General features: G+C 40.8%; 1 protein-coding gene across 8 annotated transcripts in view; it reads left to right on the top strand.

Annotated features, from left to right (window-relative positions):
- Nucleotides 1–23,122, top strand: part of SESTD1 (SEC14 and spectrin domain containing 1) — a 102,185-nt gene that overhangs the window by 55,995 nt on the left and 23,068 nt on the right. For 7 of the 8 annotated variants that reach the window (XM_067549100.1, XM_067549099.1, XM_067549106.1 and 4 more), the window contains 4 exons: nucleotides 8,311–8,424; nucleotides 11,091–11,188; nucleotides 16,477–16,532; nucleotides 18,263–18,474. In XM_067549100.1, the coding sequence (XP_067405201.1) occupies nucleotides 8,311–8,424; nucleotides 11,091–11,188; nucleotides 16,477–16,532; nucleotides 18,263–18,474 (480 nt within the window). The remainder of the gene's footprint in view (nucleotides 1–8,310; nucleotides 8,425–11,090; nucleotides 11,189–16,476; nucleotides 16,533–18,262; nucleotides 18,475–23,122) is intronic. The other variant, XM_067549107.1, reaches the window with a different exon arrangement.

The following is a 23,122-nucleotide window of genomic DNA, read 5'->3' on the forward strand; positions in this document are numbered from 1 at the left end:
ATCTTTTCCAAGAATAGTGGAGTCAAGGGTAAAATGAGACTGCATTATGACAAGTAGTGACAAGTAGTGTTCTGAATGTGATCCTTCTGTAGTGTTCTGTGACAAGTAGTGTTCTGACCCTTCATAATATCATTGTAAACTAGTCTTGTCCAAACTGAAATTTGGTCTCCTGTGCTCACCAGTGGATATAATGTCTGGTCATCCATTGCTCTGCACAGGTAAATCAAAATGACTTGAGGGGAGAGTTCCTTTTCTTTGAAAAGGATCAGAAGGAAAACACTCTCCCTTTTTCCCTGATTAGAGACAGATGTGTCTTCCTGCTGCCAGGATTGTGACGTGTCCCAGTTTCAAATATTCCTATAGAAAACATAGAAATGCATTTTAAGTGAGAAAGGGGATGGGAAGGTAGCAGCTCCAAAAGAAGACATAGCGTTGTCTTCTGTGACTGGGGATACATATCTATCTAATTAATATGTAGAGTGTAAGATGTCCCTAAAGATTTCACCAATAAGAAAGAAAGCACTATTAATAATTTGCATGGAATTTAGTCTTCCTAAAAGCTTACTACCAAACGTCTACAGAGCCAAGGTATGGCAGGGATGTGTCTCCTGCACTTCTAAGCCTAAAAACGAAATGGTAGGGAAGGACCATAAACGTGTTGCTCATTAGGCTGGGGGCCAGTTTTGATTTTGAAACAGTTTCAAATTCCCTTCAATGCATACTTCATTGTATATCTGTCTTACAAAGTAATAAATAAGCCAATCCTGTGGTTTTGCATGTAGACAATTTCTCTGCCACAGCAAGATTGACTGTATTTTTCTTTAGGGAAGGTCAGGCAGCATTTGAAGTTGTAGTGTAGAGAAAGTTTCTTTCCATGTCATTCCGTAAGCCACTCCTCTTTTTGTTCTTTTTTCACCCTTATTAGTTGTAAAACGTTACAGACTCAGTAGTTTGAAGTCCATCTCTTATACTTACATGCTTCTTTTCACATCTCTTTCCTAAAGGCTCTTATTGTTACTCAACTAGAATATCTTTCTAGATAAATAAGCAGAATGGCTTAAGTAGTAATCTGACAGGCTAATAAGTCAAAGATCATTTTAAACACAGTAACATGGGGGAAAGATTTTATTTGACCTCAAGGGTTTGTTCAACATCAGTCATTAAGTGATAGTTGCGTGTAATTAAATAAAATAAGGATAACCATTTAATGAAAAATGTTCTACCTTTGTGTGCTGAAAATACAGTAAATACATGTGTCACGTGAATAGTCCACAGGGAATTATTTTGATAGGGAAAGCATAGAAAATGTTCAGGTACTGAAATACCAAAGTTCTATTCTGTTCTGGTCAAGAGGAAAGCTTTTTCAACAAATCTTTCCCAATGACTATAGTACTGTGGCTTGGTGGGTATGCACTCCATGATATATGACAGGTCAGATATGAGTTAATAGAGACATGATATACTGCTCTAGCTTAAAAAATCCAGTTTGAATGAAGTGTTTCAATTCAACACACAGTTAGTTATCCACTATTAAGGCCTGTTTTGTAAAATATTTTCAGATTTGGTATCTTGTATTATTTTTTCATTTGAATAAAAATTAAAGGAAGATGGAGCACAATGGGTACCTTTCCTCTTCCTCCTCGCACTCCTCCCCTTCCTCTCCCACCCCTACCCCCCCAGCATGGGGGAACTTATCCTTTCCTCCCTTCGTAGGAGATGGCCTTTGGCCTGATTGCTGCCAGTTTTGCTGTTTTGTGGCACAGCGAGCTCTGTCTGACTTGAGCTCTGTTACTTTCCTCTGCTTCATGCTCTCTGTTTGTTTCATTGTGCAGTAAAACACAGAGCTGAGTAGGCACTGGGGAGATTGGAACATGGGAGAGTAGTAGCAATTGGTGAGAGTAGCATATAGCAATATATGAGCAACTTATTCCTCCAGCTCCACTCGTTAATTCTTAGAGAATTTCCTACTTGGTTCCAGTTAGAAAAGCTGGCTCACTAAAAGCTGGGTCAACAGATCTTCTCTTTCTGTGTGTCCCAAGTTCTGTCTGTTTTAGAGATGGCAGGATGTCTTAAGCTCTTTCTTTTATCACTGCAAAGCAGTGATATGACTATGGAAGAGCATATTCTATTCTGATTTTTTGTGTAGAATTGTTAATTTGTGGTAGCATAATCTTATATGACTTGTGGTGAAAAATACAGTTTGACTTTCAGATCCTGGACTGAATTTGCAGCACTAGCAGTTAAAGAAAGAGAGATGTTTTTCCTAATTTAACATATTTGAATTGGAAGTCACTGAGACAGTAAACACGAAACCTCATGATGCTATTTTTGCAGTCACTTTTCAGAGTGTGATCTCGCTTTTATAGTGATTGCTACAATAAATCACTGACTCAAGAAAAAAATGGAAGCACATAACAGCCGAGGCATCCTTCTAATATCCTGCATATTTGAGACTTAAAATGTTTTAAAAGTTGCTAACACAGTTACTTGAGGTGTCTGGCACAGAGAGAGTTTCCCATTAGTATATTCTGGACAGCAGCATTCATAAGATATAATTGTGTTTGCATATTATTAATCACTCCACGTTTACCTTTTTTGTATTGTGAAAGACACACCACTGTGTGATACACATGTGTTGTGTGTAGTCTTGCAAAACATATACTGTGAATAGATATTTGTGAGTCCAAGGTCACTTATTAGTCCATTTGATTCTAACTGAAACATGTTAGATTATCTCCGAGACTCATGGAGGATGTGTGAGAGGCCCCAGGGCCTGGAGAAGGGCCAATATGATGCCTATCTTTAAAACAGGAGGAAAGGAGGACCCAAGAAATTATAGACCAGGCAGCCTAACTTCAATACATTGAAAAGATAGTGGAACAAATTATTAAACAATCAGTTTGTACGCACCTGGAGGATAATGGGGTGATAGTAATAGCCAGTATGGATTTGTGAAGAACAAATCATGCCATGTCAACCAATCTAACATCCTTCTTTGACAGGGTTACTGGCCTAGTGAATGTGGGGAAGCAGCAAACATGATCTATTTTGATTTGTAGTAAAGCTTTTGACACCATCCCACATGACAGTCTCATAAACAAACTGAGGAAATATGATCTAGATTAAATTACTATAAAATGGGTTCACAGCTCATTGAAAACCAAACTCAAAAAGAAGCTATCAGTGGTTTGCTGTCAAACAAGGGGGGATATATCTAGTAGCATGCTGTAAGGATCTGTCCTGAGACCAATACTCAATTATTCAATTATTTTCATTAACATTGACTTGGATAAAGGAGTGGAGAGTTTCCAGATGACACCAAGTTAGGAGGAAGCACTTAGGAGCACAAGATTGGAATTCAAAATTACTTTGACGAATTGGTCTGAAATCAACAAGATGAAATTCAATAAAGACAAGTGCAGAAATATTACACTTTGGAAGGAAAAATCTAATGCACAACTACAAAATGGTGAATAAATGGCTAGATGGTAGTACTGCTGAAAAAGATTTGGGGGTTATAGGGGCCCACGAGTGGGGTGTAAGACAACAATGTGGTGATACAGTCGATAAAAAGGCTAGAAGTGTCATAGGTTCATTATAAGATTATACGGCCAGAAGGTTTTAAAAAAAAACTGGTTGTTTAGTCATGAGAAAAGAAGACTGAGGGGGACCTGATAACAGTCTTCAGAGTGACCAGGGCCGTTATATGTGTGTTAAGGGCTGAGGACAGTGATCAATTGTTCTCCATGTTCACCGTAGTTAGGAGATGTAGTAATGGACTTAATCTGAAGCTAGGGAGATTTAGGTTAGATACTGTATTAAGAAAAGATTTCGAATGATAAGGATAGCTGGAATAGCTTACCAAGGGAGGTTGTGGAGTCCCTGTCATTGGAGATTTTTAAGAACAGTTTAAATAAACACCTGTAAGAGGTGGTCTAGATATGCTTGGTCCTGCCCCGGAGCAGGGGGCTGAACTTAAATGACCTTTCCATATCCCTTCCGGCCCTCCATTTCTATGCTTCTCTGTAGGTTTTTGGCTTTGCTGGTCATTTTAACATACGGAACCTATCAAACATTGTGCCGCCTCATTTGAGGTTTGTTAGAGTATTACTTAAAAATGGGAGACACGCCCATCTGATGTTTGGGCCTGAATTTATACAAAGTGACAAAACAGCAGTAGATTGTAAGAGGGAGGTGGTAGATCTGAGAGAGTGAACAATACTTCTAGTATGGTAACAACTTTTACTTCAACTCTGCAGAATTTTTCATAAAGCATGGAGTTAAATAATATACATTACTTAAGGAATGTAAGAGAGTTTAGTCTGTTTTTCTTTTTTTTTCTTTTTTTTAAAAACAGTAACTTAGCTCATGTGGAGTTCTCAGAGACTGCTCCTCTTCTGTACTAATAGGCGGTGCACCACACAGGACATCACTAATGTAAAAACCTCTTCCTAAGGGATGGGGGGAAACAACTGTACCCAAAAAATAGAAGAGGAAGCTCAGGGGGGGAATTTTGTTGAGGATAGAGTATTGAAGCTGCATTTGGGAGGACACAGGAGGAATCTTGATGTTCAGGCAGCCAGGTCAGGCCAGTAGGCAGTGGCATTAGTGAGTTCTCTCCCATTCCCCCCCCTCCCTCTTCCCCCCCCCCCCATCCTTCAGTCTAGTTAAGCCAGCTAGTCTCTCTTTAATGATCTCCAAGTCCTGCCATTTGGAGGGATAGTGTATGTACTCTGTTCCTTCCCTGGCTCCACAGCAGAAAATCACTACTCCTAATTGGGAGTAGTATATGAAGTGAAGAGAGAAGTCACATAGATATAAACAATATCCGAGCTGTTTTTACCCAGAATGAACATTAATGACACATATACTCATTCAGAACAATACATTACTAAAAGAAATCCTTCACTCTTAGGGAACACACATGTATACTGTTGTCTTAGAAACGGGCCATAGCATCACACACTTTTTTTTTTAAGTGTACTTTTTTTTCTTTTGTGAGAGTATTTTGCGATCCTAAAAAAATCCCTGCAGAATTGTCCTGATTTTTAACTTTTACCATTCTGTTGACACATTGCTGTCAAGGATAAATGGTTACTCCAAGAGCAGCATTTAGTTACTGCAACAGGTGCATTTTATTAATGCGAGCAGTATTACAATTGTAGAATATTCTGTGAGGTTAGTCTGCTGATAAGAAAAACTGGATGTTAACCAGGGCAGGCTCTAGACCCATTACCATTTCCCTGGATTACATGACTGCATTCTTGATGCGTATTGCTATAGCTAGAAGAGTTGTGGGCGGGAAGGAAAATGGGGGACTGCAGCCATTAGCACTTTCTTCTGCCTTTGGAAAACCCCAGCTACCATCTGTCCTAATCTGTCCTTTTCTCCCTTAGGAAATTTAATCTTTTCACATTAACTTTATATCAGACAATCCACTATCCAGAAGCACTGAATCTGGTTTCAGAGAGACTTTTTTCCCACAAAGTCAACGTAGTTAGCATTTAAAAGACTTACAGAGAAATTGCAAGCAAAACAGCGGGGTTTTTGTTTCCTTTTTATTGTAACAAAGGCTTATTTGCACACACATCTCATCCATGTGGACTGAAAACTGGTTAATCAATAGAAAGCTGTCAGATCTAATGGCTTCCCCTAAAAGGGGAGAGAAGATTAATAATAATGTACTCTAGGTTTGGTGTGGAGACTAGTGTAATTTAGTATTAATGGTTGTGGAGGGGAAAGCAGACAGCTAGTTCAAGTGTGCTAATGAAGGAATGTTGTTTGTTAATATAAGCGAAGACAGTTTTGAGAAACTCGTGCCTTTTAAATGCTTTGGGAAGCATGAAGGACAGATGAAATTTAACTTGAATAAATGTCAGGAAATGGAAGCATAGTAATTTAAGAAACTATTTTAAAAAACACCTTTTTTATAGAACATATAGTCTGCCTGTGACCTTCTCTGCCACAGGAGATGACAGTTATTATGATTGGATTTTCAAAAGCTATAGGAAACGTTGACAGCAATAACATTTGTAGATATGGAAATTAAGGCAATTAAACCTCATGCTTCAGGACATAATTTGATCTCTGGCAAAATTTCTCTCTCCACTCGTTCAGCATTGCACACCTGGCCATTAGGTGGTTAGGCTATTTATCCACACAAATTGAGTCAAATTCTTAGAGAGAAGCAAAACTGTACCTTGGGAGGGGTGGGGGTGGGGGGGAATGAGATGATCGTGGCTCTCAACAGCGATCCATATCCTTAGTCTTTTGCCCTACTCAAGGATGACTTCATCCAGAGCATCAATAACATCTTAGAGTACTGCATTACTGGTCCATGTCTTTGATTAAGATCCTGAGCTGCACTTAGCCTTAGTCTGTGTGCTTCCAACACACATTCAGCTTCTCTTCAGAATTCAAAGAATTGTTTATATTTCCTCAGGAGCATTCAAAGTAATCCCAGAGAACTGTTGATAACTCCAATGTAATTCAAATAAAACAAAGTTTATTCAACAGAGACACTAGAGAATCACAGAAAACTAAAGCAAATTTCAAAGCTTTGTCCTTGAGGCTCAGGTTACATCAAAACTTGCTATTGGGGCAGAAGTGTGACATTTGTTTGGTTTTGTTCTAATGTTGCTAATAAGGTGTGAGTGAAACATTTATATATTCTTTGGTTGGACCTGTCCTTGCTTTGTTTTTCTGGCTTAGTTGCCCTATCTAGCTCATGTGCTTCCTGGTTCTCTTCCTGAAAATTATTTTATATGCCAGTCATACATAACACTTGGTTCAGAAGAGAGGCTGTGTCTGCATTACTCTAATGCCAGTACAGCTGCAGTGGGAGCATTAGGATAGGTAAGGTCTAGGCAGAGTACTAGTTTAGGCAGATTAGCCACTGGCATTTTAACTGCTGTTTTTGTGAGCAGACCTACGAGGAATGATGGTAAACCATGTTTTTCAGCAGTGGCACTCTCACTGTTTCTGCTACTGTTTGAACTCAACTAGTATTAGCAGTGAGAATTTTTGGGGAGAAGGGGCTTGTGTAAATAAATTAACCTTCCAGTAGGGTTGCACTCCCCCCCACAATGTGCTTGGTGAGTAATTCACTCATATTTTAATCCTGACCACCACAAAATATTTAAACTGAGAGTGGGCTCCCTGTGGTATACACTTCCTTGAAGTTGGCTTCTTATAACAGTATTGTGATGGCCTAGAAGCAGCCCCATTATTCTGTCTTTTGGTTTACACTGATTACATCAGTACAGAATTCTAATGGCATCTCTAGTGAGTAGATTGTATGCCACCTCTGGTCCCAATGCATGTTATAAAAATGTAACTAATAGAACGCTTCTATATTATGCTGGCTGGTGCATTCTTAGATATATCAAATTGTAGAAGTGTCACATACCATGAAATTGTTTATCAAATAAGATTCTCTACAGATGGTAACTGAGAGGATGCCAATCCGTCATCTCTGTCTCTCTGTCTCTGTCTCTCTCTCTCTTTCTTGGATGTCTGGCTGGTGAGTCTTGCCCACATGCTCAGGGTTTAGCTGATTGCCATATTTGGGGTTGGGAAGGAATTTTCCCCCAGGGCACATTGGCAGAAGCCCTCAGCGTTTTTTGCTTTCTCTGTAGTATGGGGTATGGGTCACTTGCTGGTGGATTCTCTGTACCTTGAAGTCTTTAAACCATGGTTTAAGGACTTCAATAACTTAGTCATAGGCCAGGGGTCTGTTACAGGAGTGGGTGGGTGAGGCTCTGTGGATGTGTTGTGCAGGAAGTCAGACTAGATGATCATATTGTTCCCATCTGACCTTAGTCTGTGAGTCTTTCAGATAAATTATGTATGAGTGTCAGTTACAGATCTAACTGCACCTCTAATTCTCTGTGAGTTCACCCACCCGGTCTCATGCCTTGACTTTCCCTGGGGTGGAATCCTGCAGTGCTCCCACGCTTAGAGTTGGTACTGGACTACCGTACTCTGTGTGCCTCCCTGACAGGTGTAAGAGAGTTTGACACCTGCAGTTCTTCCCCTTGGGGGAATCTGCGATCAGTGATGTACAATGGCTACAGAGCCTTCTTAAAACCTTGTTGTGCACCACCTCAAACCACATCTTACATAGTTTGTCAGCTACTTAAGGAAAGGCTTATGACTTTTTTTTGTAAAGTACTTCAAACAAAAAATGTTCTGTTTGTTCCCTCTCTCCTCCTGTTGTTCAAAGTAATAAGCTTAATAAAATACATTAAATTTTGAAGCATGGGTTTCATAAAACTGTGTCACCAAACTTACTTTCTTAACTTGTTACAGGTTATTTTAGTATCTGCCAACAAGTTGACTCGATACATAGAACCATGCCAACTGACAGAAGATTTTGGAGGGAGCCTTTCCTATGATCACATGGACTGGTTGAATAAGAGGCTGGTTAGTTTTCTGGTTTATTTTGTCTTTCAAACTGTAAGCTCTGTGGGGTATGGACTATATTTCTCTGTGCGTCATGGCTCTTACCACATTTCTGGTGCTACTTCAATGTTTAGAATACATTATAATGCAGTAGAATGAGAGAAAATGCACTTTAAATGAGTCTTCTTATTCTAGTAGAAATTGAATATACTCCAGAGGTGGCAAAGCAGAAGTAGTTATGTTGTTTAAGAAGCAGATTTACATTTTAGCTTCTGCTGCAGGTTCCTCATGTTGAAAAATCCCCCAGGAGTGGAGGGTACAGGAGCGGGGGGTACAGGAGCAAGGAATGCTGGGCATCCTGGAGCCAGCTGGGTTTGGCCATAGAGAGGGAAGGCCGAGGCCAAGGAAAAAATTCTCTAATTCGTCATGCTTCCTAGGCAGTCTTTTAAGGTAGGGCTCCTATGGAGACATAACCAAATTTAAAAGCTGTCCTCCGTCATGGTGAATCCCCCCTGAAGTGCAGTTACCCTGGTAGATGCAGGCATGCAATTTATACCCAGGAGTAGATCTGTCCCTAAACTATTAATAGATTCAAATTATTAGGGGAGTCATTGATATGTACATATTTCAATATATTTTAATTCTGTTATTCATCGAAATTTGTTGGAAGATCAGAATTTATTTTAAAAATGGATTTTTAAAAGAGCTAACCTTGAAAGTGGAATAATATCCTCTTCTTTTTTTTTTTTTTTGGTATGTATATCACTTTTTAAAAAGTAGGTGGACCACTTGATCTGAATACATTTTCAACGCTGGAAACTGAAGTCTTTCCAGTTAGCTGCAAGACTGGTATAACACAAGCAGCAGTTGTACAACTTTCCTTATTATAGTAGCTCTTTAATATGCCTTTACTTTATGGCAGTGGTTTTCAACTTGTGGTCTGTGGACCCCTGGGGGTCTGCATACTATCTCTCAGATTTCCAAAGGGGTTACACCTCCATTTGAAATTTTTTAGGGGTCCACAAATGAAAAAAGGTTGAAAACCACTGTTGTATGGTAAATGGGTGATCTTTAAGAGGCAAAAGAAACCTATCACTTTCTCAGTTTTCTTCAGCTAAAGTGCTTTTCTTAGGCAAGATGAGCATCCTTAAACACAGCTTTATGCTCTCTATTTCCATCCTTAACTCAGACTTCCCATTTGCTTCCACAGTCTTGGACCCCGAACTTAGCTTATATCTGTAAATGTCTTTTTACCTCTGAAATACCACCTGTTTTTGTGTCACTACTTTGATTCTGCTTCCGTTGAAATCCTCATCAGGCCTTCACCTTCTTTTACCTTGAAAATTGCCACTTCCTTTTCTGATATCTCCCCAAATCCAACCGTTGTGCATGTATTAATGTGAAATCTTTCTGCGGCCCTCTTCACATTTGCAAGAAGCTTGCAAACGTATCATCTCTATCCTCACTGACTGGCCTCTCCTTCTTATTCATTTCAGGATTCAACTGAAAATTTCTCTACAGATGCTGTCTTACAGATGTCTTTGCTCATCATCTAGCACTAGCCTCCTTTCTTTTCCTTTACATACCCTCCATAATGTTGGTGCAAGGGCTTTCTCCTTTGCTGCTCCTGCCATCTGATTCTGTCTAGTTTCAAATCTCAGCTGAAAAATGTCTTCATTGCCTCTTAATTTCTGTTTCATTACTGTATTTAGCTCTGTAAAGTGTTTCTACCACAGTGTGTGAAATGTGTTGTAAAGTTATATTGTATTGAGTGAGCTATCTAATTTCATGTCCAGTGGGCTCTTTATTGATGCCTGAATGGGCTGAATGGGGTACCGAAACTTCACCTCCACGCCAAAAATTAGGAATTGATGAGGTGAGTAGCAGCTGAAAGTCGATACCCATCTCTAGTGAAATGAGTGATTGGGTTTCAGTCTAGTTCCTAATGTACAGAAATGTAGATTGCACAACACTATCAATACTGGAATGAATTGGCGCTCAATTGTAATAAATAACTCAAAACATACAGAAACTGAAGAAGCACATGTGGTTCCTGATTTCATAGGCTTTGCTTTCTGAGATCAGAAACCAATACATTTCAAGGAACCTTGACCAAGGTATTTTTTACTTATAGTATGTGCTTCTTTATCTCTAAAAGCTGTTGGTAACAGTGCAGCTCAAATTAGTATAGACCAAAAACTGAAAATGCTGATAACAATTCCTGTACTTAATCCATTTCTTTAGTGGACAGGTGTTCAGAGAACAAATATCCTCCCCAGAGTCCTTAAGAGGTAGTCATAAAAAAGGCAAAGGATTAAGTGGAGTGGATGAGTAACTATGGCAATGAAGACTTAAGTTTTCAGAGATTCTTCAGAGTCTTGTAAACATTTCAAAATTCAATTCTAACTTGAATGTATTCTACTATAGAGTTTCTTAATTCTCTGGAGAATCTGACACTGGAGGCCTCTATCACTGAAGGGAAATTATAGTTTCTAACGTTTTTCCAATACCATCTGAGTCTGGGAGATAATTACTTTATGTCAAGTTGGAAGCATATTAACAGAGCAATATGGATAAATTTGAACTGATGGTGTCAAACTGCAGCTTTCACAAGCACTAACTGAATTTCTTTAATTCCTTTAAAAAAAAATGTAAATTTTCTTTTAATTAAAAGTATTTTTATTTAGGTATTTGAAAAGTTTACAAAAGAGTCTACATCGTTGCTAGATGAGCTTGCTTTAATTAACAATGGGAGTGATAAAGGAAACCAACAGGAAAAAGAGAGGTAAGTGGATTGCTTTTTAAAATAGACATAAGTCTTAATTACCAGTTCAGCTGCAATATGAAATTGTAATGTGAAAGGACCGGTGGACAAGTATATTTCAGCAATTTGTTTTCTGACAGGCAGTAAGACCCTGATCCTGCAACTAATTGCATGTGGTCGCACTCCTGTTCCTGTACACAGTCAATTGCAGGATCAGGCCTTAGCAACTAAGTAAGGCCTGGTCTATGCTGACAATGGAGGTCAACGTAACACCACTTATGTCGACCCCCTAAAGTATGTGTCTCCACTGGGATGTCAGTTCTGCCGACCTAAATTGCGATAAAATTCAACTTAATAAAACCACTTCCACCAGTGGCGTAGTGCTGAAGTCGAATTCTATGGGTCAAATCGGCATCAGTGTAGGCAGAGCACAATGTAAATTGATGTCATTGGCCTCTGGGATGTATCCCATAATGCTCTGTTGTGACCGCTTTGGACATTTGTGCTCTGCTGCACCATGGCCATATAAACAGGAAATAGCTCCTCCCCTCAAGCCCCGGGAAATTTTGAATTCCCATTTCCTGTTTGGTCAGAGTGAACAGAGCTTTGTAGCTGAACTGCTCATGGCGACTCCACGCCCCAAACACACTCCAGCCTGGAGTCGACCTGATTCTTGGATCGCATCAGCCTGTGGGGTGAAGAGTCTGTTCTGGCTCAGCTCCAAACCAGAAAAAGAAATTTAGATATCTACGAGAAGATATCACATGGCATGGTGAAAAAGGGCCACAAAAGGGATGCGCAGCAGTGTCGCATTAAAATCAAAGATCTGAGGCAGGTATATTAGAAAACTAGGGAGGTGAATAGTTATTCTGGTTCGTCACCGGAGACGTGCTGCTTTTATGAGGAGCTGCATGAGATTCTCGGCGGTGACCCCACCACTGTGCCACCACGCAGCATTGATACCGCTGAAGAATCCCAATCCAGGATGAATGAGGAGGACTCTGGACGAGGAGGAGGAGGAAGAGGAGGAGAACAGGGGGTAGTAGAGTGGGGTATCCATTCTCCCTGAGAGCCAGGACCTGTTCTTTACTCCAGAGTAGCCCAGCCGTACACAGGACAGCAGTACTGACCGAGATGCCAGGGAAGGCACATCTGGTGAGTGTGTATAGCAAATCTCATTTCTGTGGTTATGTCCCCAGTCCAGCTTCTTATTTTTGGGGAAAAAAGGAGTTTGTGCTTTTGATGATATGGGTGTCCTGGGTGTTGGTAAACTTCAGTATAGGGTTACCCCTGGAACAGACTATTTATGTGCACAAGGATGCTCTGAGAATCCTCCGTGGATATCTACTTTCATGTAGCTACTCTGCAGTCCTTTGCAGAAGGTTTTTTTGGGAGCCTTATTTATTCTGCCACAGTAAGATACTTTTCCCCGCCACTCTGCTATTAAATGAGCAGGCATCATCGCGGAACACAGCATAGCAGCATAAGGACCAGGCCTGTACCCTGATGCTTGCAGCAAATCTTCCCTTTCCACCTGTGTCACTGTCAGGAGACTGATATCACACATGGTCACCTAGTGAAGATGGCGCAAGTTTATAGTACCCGTTGAATTGGTCACTGCGTCTAATTCCCTTGCCATGGATGGTGTCTCTGGGCCCCTACACAGACAATTCCCTAGACAATTCTTGGTATTGTTGGCATGGGTGTTATGGGTCTGGGAACTGGTTGCCCTATCTTTTCTCCAGCTACACTTCACCCACAGCCTCCTCTTATCCATTTTGACCACCTCCTCCCAAACCGGTCTTTGGGATGGTAAAGGAGAGTCGAGTGAGCCTTCTCCTTGCTTAAATAAGTGTGGTTTGGGGAATTTAATGCTACTGAGACCTCACTATAATGAATGCAAGGGCCCCTTACTTACCATGTCTGGAATGCCACTCCAATCCATGCAATACATACAGATTGGAATGCAGATCTGCCTTCACCTTGTGAATATGACAGGAAGTTCTTTTTACATTGTAACATTTCTTTTACTCCATGGGGTCAGCTAACAATGGCAACTTTGTGCTTTGCTTGCTGTACAGTGGACACCACAGCCGTCACCCCATCTTGTACTCCCGCAGAGTGCCTTTCCCAGAATAGGAAGTGGAAAAAATGAACTGGGGATGACATGTTCAACGAACTAATGAATGCCTCCACAGCTGCTGACACAGATCTCAGAGCCTGGAGTTCTTGTCAGAAAAACTACACATGGAGCACAGAAAATCAGCGCAGGAGCGTGCAACACAACAGGAGATGTTGCACATTATGAGAGATCAGTCTGACATGCTGAGGTATCTGATAAAGCTCCAGGAAGAGCAGCGGCAGGACAGACTCCCTCCGCAGCCCCTCCAAAACGCTCAACCAACAAGTTGTTTCCTACCAGCCCCTGCCCCCAAGCGCTATAGGAGGAAGTTGAGCAGGGTGCAGTATGTGCTCCACTCCATGCGGTGGAGGCAAGCAGAAAGAGGCGATGGCCCCATTAAGAACTGCACGCAACCATTGCTGTTTTCACTGTCACACTTTGCTCTGGGTGGCCAAGCAGCCTGATGGCAATGTTAACTTATCTTCCTTTCCCCCCACTGAAACAGGTCACGAATAAAACTGTACTGCTTTAAAAAACACCTGTCTTTATTCATTCGTCCCTTGGGGATTGTCGGTGGGGAATGAAGGGGAGGGGGTTGACGGCGCAAGGGTGGGGAAGGGGAAAGAAAGGCACAGCATTGACAGAGACATACATTACTGCGGTTCATTCCAAAAACGTTTTTTCAATGCTTCCTTGAGGCCCAGCACTCTGCGGTTAGCTCTCAGCGTAGCACTGGAATCTGGCTACTCAAAATTTTCAGCCAGCCTGTCAGCCTCCATGACCCAAACCTGCAGGAACTTTTCCTCCTTTGTTTCACACACATTATGGAGCACACAGTATGCAGAGATAATTGCTGCGATGTTTTTTTTCATTGAGGCCAAGCTTAGTGAGTAGACATCTCCATCTTGCTTTTAAGTGGCCAAATACACATTCCACCACAATTCTGCACTTGCTGAGCCTATTATTGAAACACTCCTTCTCTCTGTCCAGGTGCCCATGTAGGACTTCATTAGCCAGGGGAGCAAGGGGTGGTCAGGATCCCCCAGGATCACTATTGGCATTTCAACATCCCCATATTTATTTTTTCATCGGGGAAGAAAGTGCCTGCCTGCATCTTTTTGAACAGACCTGAGTTTCTAAAGATGCATGTGTCATGCACCTTTCTAGACCACGCCACACTGATGTCGGTGAAATGTCCCTTGTGATACCTTTGAGAAGTATCCCTTTCGGTTTATGTACTCTGTGGCAAGGTGGTCCGGTGTTAAGATAGGGATATGCATGCAATCTGTTGCCCCCCCACCTCCCAGTTTGGGAACCCCATTGAGGCAAACCTGTCCACTATGTCCTGCACATTTCCCAAAGTCACTACCCTTCTTAGCAGAAGCCTATTGATGGCGCTGCACACTTGCATCACAGCAGTTCCCATGGTGGATTTTCCTACTCCGAATTGATTTCCAACTGACCAGTAGCAGCCTGGGGTTGCCAGCTTCCACAGAGCAATGGCCACTCACTTCTCCACTGTCAGAGCAGGCCTCCAGCGAGTATTCGTGTCAGGGCCGGGGACAGCTCCTCGCAAAGTTAAAGGGAAGTGGCCTTTCGCATATGAAAGTTCTGCAGCCACTGCTCATCACCCCATACCTTCATAATGATGCAATCCCACAAGTCTGTGCTTGTTTCTCAGAACCAGAACCAGTGCTCCACTGACTGAAGATGGTGCGTGACAGCCTCCAGCAAATGGGAATTGTTTCACTCTGTGGCTTGTAGCAGGGCGGCTTCAGTGACATCACAAAGAGTTTGCTGTTTGTTTCGGACAAAAAGGGAGGGGGAAGGAGCACATTGCATCATGGGAGAACAACAATCTTCCCAAAAGCCTCTGGGTCTAGTTGCACTGTGGGATAGCTACCCATGGTGCACTGCTTTGATTGTCGACCCAAGCGCAGCTAGTGGGGACGCGAGACCCCGATGCAATGAGCATGCTATGATCATGCTCCTGCAATTTCTAAAATTTGGCGCGTGAAAGTCGATTTAAAATAAATCAACTTCACTCCGCAGTGTAGAAATACCCTGAGCAAGTGATATCTCTTTTCGCATTGTCAATTTGGAAATGACCAGTAAAGTGAAACCCAAACTGTTAATGTGATGATCTGTTATGTGATTGGTACCACAAGGACATTGATTGACACAAGTTCTTCATTGACCCTTCCATTCCTGGCTTGTGTGCTTGTGTTTAAGTGAGAGGAGACAAAAATGGGATGAGTCAGTGCTGAAGTGAGAGCCTAAAGTTTCAGTGTACTGACTCTATTTGTTTCCAGTCAGACACTTCCTATTGTTTTAAGCAATACCTGCTAATGTTTAAATACTGCTAGTGATGCTCACAAATTTTCAGAAGTAAAAGGTTCCAAATAGGAAGTCACTGTGACTATGCATTTAGTCAGATGTTTGGAAATAGGGAGAAGAGAGAGAAATGAGAAGTTCTGAATAAAAGTTCTAAAAGATAGTTATTTGAATTTTTTTCATTTATGTGCGGGGAGTAAAATCTGATCTTTTGTGTAAGTAGAAATGCAAGCCGTGTGCTAGTGCAATAAAATTTCTTTGAAAATTATTATACAGTATTAATTTATTTATAAATATTCACATTATTAATATATCTTTCTTGTCTTTAAATACCAAAGCAACTAGATCACATTAATAAGTAATTGCTTGCCATATTTAACTTTGGTTTAAATTATGTGCATTGCCATATTACTGTACCAAAATATTTTCATTCATTTTTATCTTTTCTATTACTACTTTGCTATAAAATATTATTATGAATACGTTTACAAAGAGCCACAGAGAGGAAGGATGACCTTATGGGTAAGAGAATGGGCTAGGACTCGGCAGATCTGAGCTCAGTTCTAGGCTCCCCATATGACTGGGCAAGGCGTTTAGGCCCTAATCCTGCACTATCATCCATGCTGGCATATCACAAGGTTTCTGTCTCCCCATTCCCCATCTGTAAAACAGGGATAATTATACTTTTTCTATCACCCTTTGTCTTATCTTGTCTTCTATAGATGGCTAGCTTTTTGAGGCAGGGACTGTCTCTGACTATGTGTTGACACAGTGTAGGCATGATCTCAGTTGAGGCCTCTGGGTACTATTATAATTCAACTAATTAATAATATGTTTGTTTTTTTATTACAAGGTCTATAGATTTAAACTTTCTTCCATCTGTTGATCCAGAGACAGTACTACAGACAGGTACTGTCAGTTGAAAATTATAATTTCTTATCGCTACTGTAGTTTTATTTATTGCTTATGTGATAGTATAAAGGGCAAGATGCTGATATCTTAACTAACTTCATAGCAGAATAAACTTATTAACAAATGTATTAACACTTGAATTTAAAAAAAAAAACTTTAAAAATTTATGTTGGTAAATAAATGGAAAAAACTCTAAATGTCTCTTTGAAAAAATCAGTCACTATTTTAATAATTTAATATTCTTTACCATAGCACCATAGCTAATTATTTTTTAATTTTATAAATTGAATACATTGCTTCTGAAATATGCCAAGTTGTCACCACTGAAGATTCAGTTCCTCTCATTAGCCACCAAATGGCTACAACACAGACTGCATTTTCCCCACAGTTTGCTTCAGCCTACTTCTGAGGACCATTTGTACAAGTGAAATGTCCCCATGACTATTCAATGTTTACCTCCTCTCTTGAGTGTCGTCAAAGCAATTAAAAATTATATAGGGTAATTTTTTTTTCCTATTACAAAATAAACAAGTGAAGGATAATGGCAGTGGTAAATTTGAACTGAAAATTTGCTTTAAAATCACGCTTCATCGGATAAAAGGAAACGAGACTTAATACAGAGACCATGGTCTTAGTCTCTAGCATAGAAATATTGGAAACATTACTGCATTACCCTACTAGCCAATCTGTGAGTCATATTGATATTTGCCACAGGGATCTACTTTACCTGCATGCCTTAGATCTCCCATAACAGAAACAAGGTATGCAAGAGTAAGACATTGACACAGTGTTAAGGTCCTCTTTTGCAATCTGAGAAGCTCTTAACATACTGAGTATTCAGATTATACCAGCAGAACTTTAAAGTCTATTTAGTTTTATGTTTATCTTCAGTTGTAGTTAATGTTTTGGATGCAATACTGGAATATCTGTATCAGGCCAATAGATGGCTCATGTGGTGGTAATGGATTGCAAAGCCTTCCATTTTTTATTCTGTTGAAATTAAGGTCAGATCATTAGTGAGTAAGAGTTCTTAACATGGATGGCACCAGTGTGAAAAGAGTTGGTGATCTCAGTCCAGTTCCTACAAGACAGCAATCGATGTCACAAAACCCACCCTAATTGGCACTCTTGTTGACAATCTTTAATAAGCCAAAGTTTTCAATTATCAACAAAAATTAGTCTCCCACCTTCCCAGTCACAAATGAGGCAAATAGACTGGGAAAGAGTTGGGGAAACTTACACCTCTGAGGTCTGTGTTGTACCACTTCTGTGGTTAAATAAAGGATTTCAGTCTCCCAGAGCTTCTTTCACAGACTCCAAATTCACATTTAAATTCTCTATTTTAAGAGTTTTTGTATGAACTTAAAAATATATATATTTATTTTCTATGAAAATTTAGAATATTTTATCATGAAAAGTGAGTTACAAATTCATAGAAATTCAAGATTTTGTCAATAGAATTATAGATTCTGAAAACTCCTAGGATAATTTGTGTGCCTTGGATCCATCCATCCTTTGCCTTGTTGTAAGTTTTTTATATATAAAACCACATGTATGATAAACATAACCTAGAAATAATTTTTTTATTAGCCAGTGAAATACATTACAGATCATTAGATTTAAAAATATGATGCCTGGTAACTTATTAAAAACTAATTTCTGCCTCCTAATGATTTTGACTACATCTGTGGTTAACTATGCCTTTGGTATTCTATTAATCCTTAAAGGTCATGAGCTATTATCAGAGTTACAACAGCGTCGGTTTAATGGTTCAGATGGAGGGGTCTCATGGTCTCCCATGGATGATGAACTGCTTGCTCAGCCACAGGTCATGAAGCTATTAGATTCACTCCGAGAACAGTATACACGCTACCAGGAAGTTTGTAGACAACGCAGCAAACGTACACAGCTAGAGGAGATTCAACAGAAGGTAATGCAGGTAAGCACCAAGATCCTCTTGGTACCTTATTTTTTATTATTTTAAGATCTCTGATGAAATTGCATGGCTATCAAAAATCCATCTAAAATAAACCTTGTTTTATTCTGTGTAGTATTGTTTTTAATACCACACATTACATAAATGTATGGTGTGGAGTTTTTTTGTTTTGCAATGTCTAGGACTGTTAAAAACACTTATCTGTCCTTCTATGGTGTGTGCATGTGGGTAATTTAGAAAGCACATGTCATTCTACAAGCTTCTGGTCCCAGAAAGCACATTGACATTCTACAAGCTTCTGGTCCCAGTAGGATGGCCATCCCAGTAAATGAGATCATGATGGGACCAGGTAGAGTAGCCTCCAGCATGCTTACCCCAGAAAGGGCTTAGAGGCACTATTTTGTACCTGTAAAAGGAGCAGCATTTCTCTTGACGCACCCAGCACCCAATTCTTCGGTGGTACAAGCAGTCACTGAAATGTCTTGATTACAACATCCCAAGACTACACTGGCAGATAAGAGCTCTTATTGACTTGATAAGAGGTGGGCGAGGAGGTGTTTCCTTCTGTGTGTTTTTGGTTCCATATTGCTAACTACCAAACTTTGGGCGTAAAATGTGATTTCATCAATTACTCAAAGTTTTTAGACTCCAAGGCCAAACTTCCTCAAGAAGACAGAGAGCATTTCCAGGACCTCATTGAAGAAGGCAAACTGGTGGCCAAAACATCCCGTCAGACTTCTATAACAAAGCGTGGGTCATCTTCCTTGCACCCAACTGGCCCAGACAATTCTGGTTTCCAGACTTTCTGCAACTGTCAACCCATCCTCCCAGGTGGATCCACCACACCAGCCCCTCCATGTGTTCTGTGTCTCATCTTTCCATGAAGGTCCCCATTTTAGTTGCCATCACATCATCTGGAAGAATGAGTGAACAGGGAGCACTTTTGCACTGGGGATGGAAGAATCCCATGCACTGCTACAGACTGGGGACCGACTGGCTACATAGCAGTTCTGCAGAAAAGGACCTGGGGGTTACAGTGGACAAGAAGCTGGATATGAATCAACAGTGTGCCCTTGTTGCCAAGAAGACTAACGGCATATTGGGCTGCATTAGTAGGAGCATTGCCAGCAGATTGAGTGAAGTGATTATTCCCCTCTTTTTGGCACTGGTGAGGCCACATTTGGAATATTTCATCCAGTTTTGGGCCTCCCGCTACCGAAAGGATATGGACAAATTGGAGAGACTCCAGTGGAGGGCAATAAAAATGATTAGGGGACTGGAGCACATGACTTATGAGAAGAGGCTGAGGTAACTGTGCTTGTTTAATCTGCAGAAGAGAAGAATGAGGGAGGATTTGATAGCAGCCTTTAACTACCTGAAAGAGGGTTCTGGAGAGGATGGAGCTAGGCTGGTCTCAGTGGTGGTAGATGACGGAACAAGGAGCAATGGTCTCAAGTTGCAGTGGGGGAGGTCTAGGTTGGATATTAGGAAACAATTTTCACTGGGAAGGTGGTGAAGCACTGGAATGGGTTACCGAGGAGGTTGTGGAATCTCCATCCTTAGGTTTTTAAGGTGTGGCTTGACAAAGTCCTGGCTGGGATTATTTAGTTGGGGTTGGTTCTGCTTTGAGCAGGGGATTGGACTAGATGACCTCCGGAGTTCCCTTCCAACCCTAATCTTCTATGATTCTATGGCTGCCCCTCCATACATTTTTTTTGTAAGGAAAATGTTTCCCTTTGCCTTTACTGGAAATTCATCCCTAAAGTAATTTCTGAATTTCACATCAGTCAACTTTACCCACTTACTGGTTTTCTTCCCAAAACCTCATGCTTCTAATGAGAAGTCAGAGACATCCTGCCAATGAAAATGTAAATCCATCAAGAAACTATTTTCACTTGTGTAGTCACTGAAATCTTCAAAAGAAAAGAAAAGCCCAAACACTTCTTCTGATTGATATTTTCAGTTGAAAACAAAAAATGTGTAGTGTAGAAGATAACAGTACTGCATAGATCACAAATTATATAAACAGGGCATGGGATTTTTCCTGTAGCTGGATAATATTCAAATTGGCTGAGCAAGAATTGCTGATTGAAACAAAGTTTATAACCTAGCTTGGCAAACTGCCTTCATTAATGTATTTAAATAGACTTGTTTATTGGGGCATCAACCTCAATTTGCATCATTTTGATTAGAAATAGTCATCCATTTGCTCTGTCTGTTGTACTGCTGCTGCATAACAAGTGAACTGCATCTTAGCACACAATAAAGCTATGTTTTCATCTATTTTAGTTAATCAGTTTTCAGATGATTGTCAAAGGCATCTAAGTACTATACAAAAATGCAATAAAACTTTTACTAAATTTAAAAGAGAAGTCAACCTGCCTAGATTCAGGGCTAGAAATACACACATCGTATGTAATGGCAACAGCCACCGCGAGCAAGCTGCCCACCTGCAGGAGGAGTCAACACTTCATTGGTACAAAGAATGGGGGTGAAGGATTAAAATGGGAAGCAGATGATGGGGACAGACAAATTAAAGAAAAGAAAAAAGACAAGTGAGAGCAGCCCCAAAGCTGATGTATAAACTGACCCAAATGAATGGACATTGCAAGTTGCCGCAGTAAGAGTCCTGACCCTATGCAGTCCTGATTGCACCTAGGGCAGTGCTTCAGTTGGAGCCTCCCAGCTGGGATGACCCTCAGTATTGCTGATTCACTCCATCTGTGTTTTTGCCCATTCTCTCTCATCTTCTTATTTACTTATTGCCAATATTGCTTGCCATTGGTGGTTGTTTTTACTCCCAATTCTCCATTTTCTGCTTTCCTTCCCTTCTCTGCTTCACTGTGAAGCTTTTAGTTCTCACCCACTCTCCAGGTTTCGCTCTCTTTTCTTCTGTTCCCCACTATATAGTTGGCAATGTTTTTCATGTATATCCAGGAACAATTCTCTTAATAAATAGGATGTGAGGGCTGTCAGGCCCCCAGTAGATGAATAGTTCTGTGTATATTTTGGTTAATTTGGGGGGAGGGAGGTTCTTAGAAGGGTTAAGAAAAAAATCAGAGAAATTATTCCAAACTCACAAAAATTGCACATACAATCCTGCAGTGGCCCCCAGCTACTGACTATCTTAAAAAACTGTCCATCAATAATAATGTTGTTCCTCTTGTCTCCCAAGCCTTCCATCTCACCATCTAGCTTCCCCGTCTCTCCCTGGTAAATGGCCTCTCGTATCTGCATAGAGCCAGTGGACCACAAATTTTTTCAGTTGCACCAGGACCGGGCCCGGAGCTGTGGCTGCAGCCAGGAGCAGACCAGGGGCCTGAGGCGGGGGCTGGAGCTACGGCTGGGGGCAGGGTGGGGGGGTGGGTCCAGAGTGGAGCTAAGGGCAGAATGGGGCAGGGTGGCGTTCCTTCCACCCCCCATCCCCCCAAACGTTCTTCCACACCCCCTTAGGGGGCACGCCCCACAGTTAAGGACCGCTGGCATAGAGAGTACAGAATCCTCGGTTGGCTTCTCTTTGCCATGCACCCACTCCATGGGTAATTGAAAAGACTCCAGTGAGGAATGAAGCAGGGGCTGCTGAGCAGTAGTCTTGCACAGTCTCAAAGCAATTTCCCTGGAAGGGTTTTCCCAGCCAAACTAGGATCATTGACAGATATACTGGTAGCTTCTCTTCTTTGCCGCTCTTCACTGATATCAGAGGGGGCACCATGCAGGATGTGGGCAGGACAGGAGGTCTGGATGTCTGTCTTAGATTGTAAACTTCCTTAGCTGCTACAGTAATACAAATAATAATGGTGTCTTGAGGCTTCTGTGTTTCTTGTATGCTTTCGGAACAGAGAACAAGCTCTTGGAAAGGCACTTCTTCGAAGGTGTAATACATGTATGGATAAATGTAGGTAAGGTGACTGAATTGGATGGACTTTTTGAATGATCCAAAAATAGTCCTAGTCACTCTTGCACACTGTATAGCACCATGACCTTCCATGCTGACAGAGAAGTCAAGGATGAATCCGTATTCTGCACTTGTTTTTCCCTTTGTGAAGCTGTGTTCTCTGAAAAATGGGTGTGCACACACTGCCAGCCAACTGAGTTTCATAGTATGTTTGTATATATTTTTGTGATTTAAAATGAAGTCTTATGATTAAAGAAGGGAAGCTGTTTGCCTGTCCTTTGTCATTAAGTCTTATAATTTAGGGGTCTCTGGGTTCCTAGTTGCTTCAGGACTCCTGGGTGGCTTTGGTGACAAGAAGTGGCTTTTTTCAGCTGGCATAGGTGTATATTTCATAGCTACTTTAATCTTAAAATGTATGCTATGGGTATAGTCTAATACTTCAAACTTAAGTATACTTGAAATATACATAAAGAGTAATTTTAAAGGCCATTCCACCATAATTAGTCAATTTCCCAACATATAAATCAAAATGAATTGATGGTCTTTGTTTACAAAAATATAACACATTTGGCACTTTAATCTTGGGACTTTCCAGCTATAGATTAGACATTAAGACCCTAATCTTACAAGCTATTTTGCAAAGGCTGACCCCTGAACTTTTAAAGGAGACACTGGGTGCATCCTTATGTCAAAGGGGATAGTTTACAGGATAAGGGCCTGTATTTTTTGGAAACGGCTTCTGTATTGTTAATATTT

Source organism: Emydura macquarii, unplaced genomic scaffold (genome assembly GCF_026122565.2).
Source record: "Emydura macquarii macquarii isolate MOO-44397 ecotype Brisbane River unplaced genomic scaffold, CSIRO-AGI_Emac_v2 contig_1253, whole genome shotgun sequence".
Lineage (NCBI taxonomy): Eukaryota > Metazoa > Chordata > Testudines > Chelidae > Emydura > Emydura macquarii.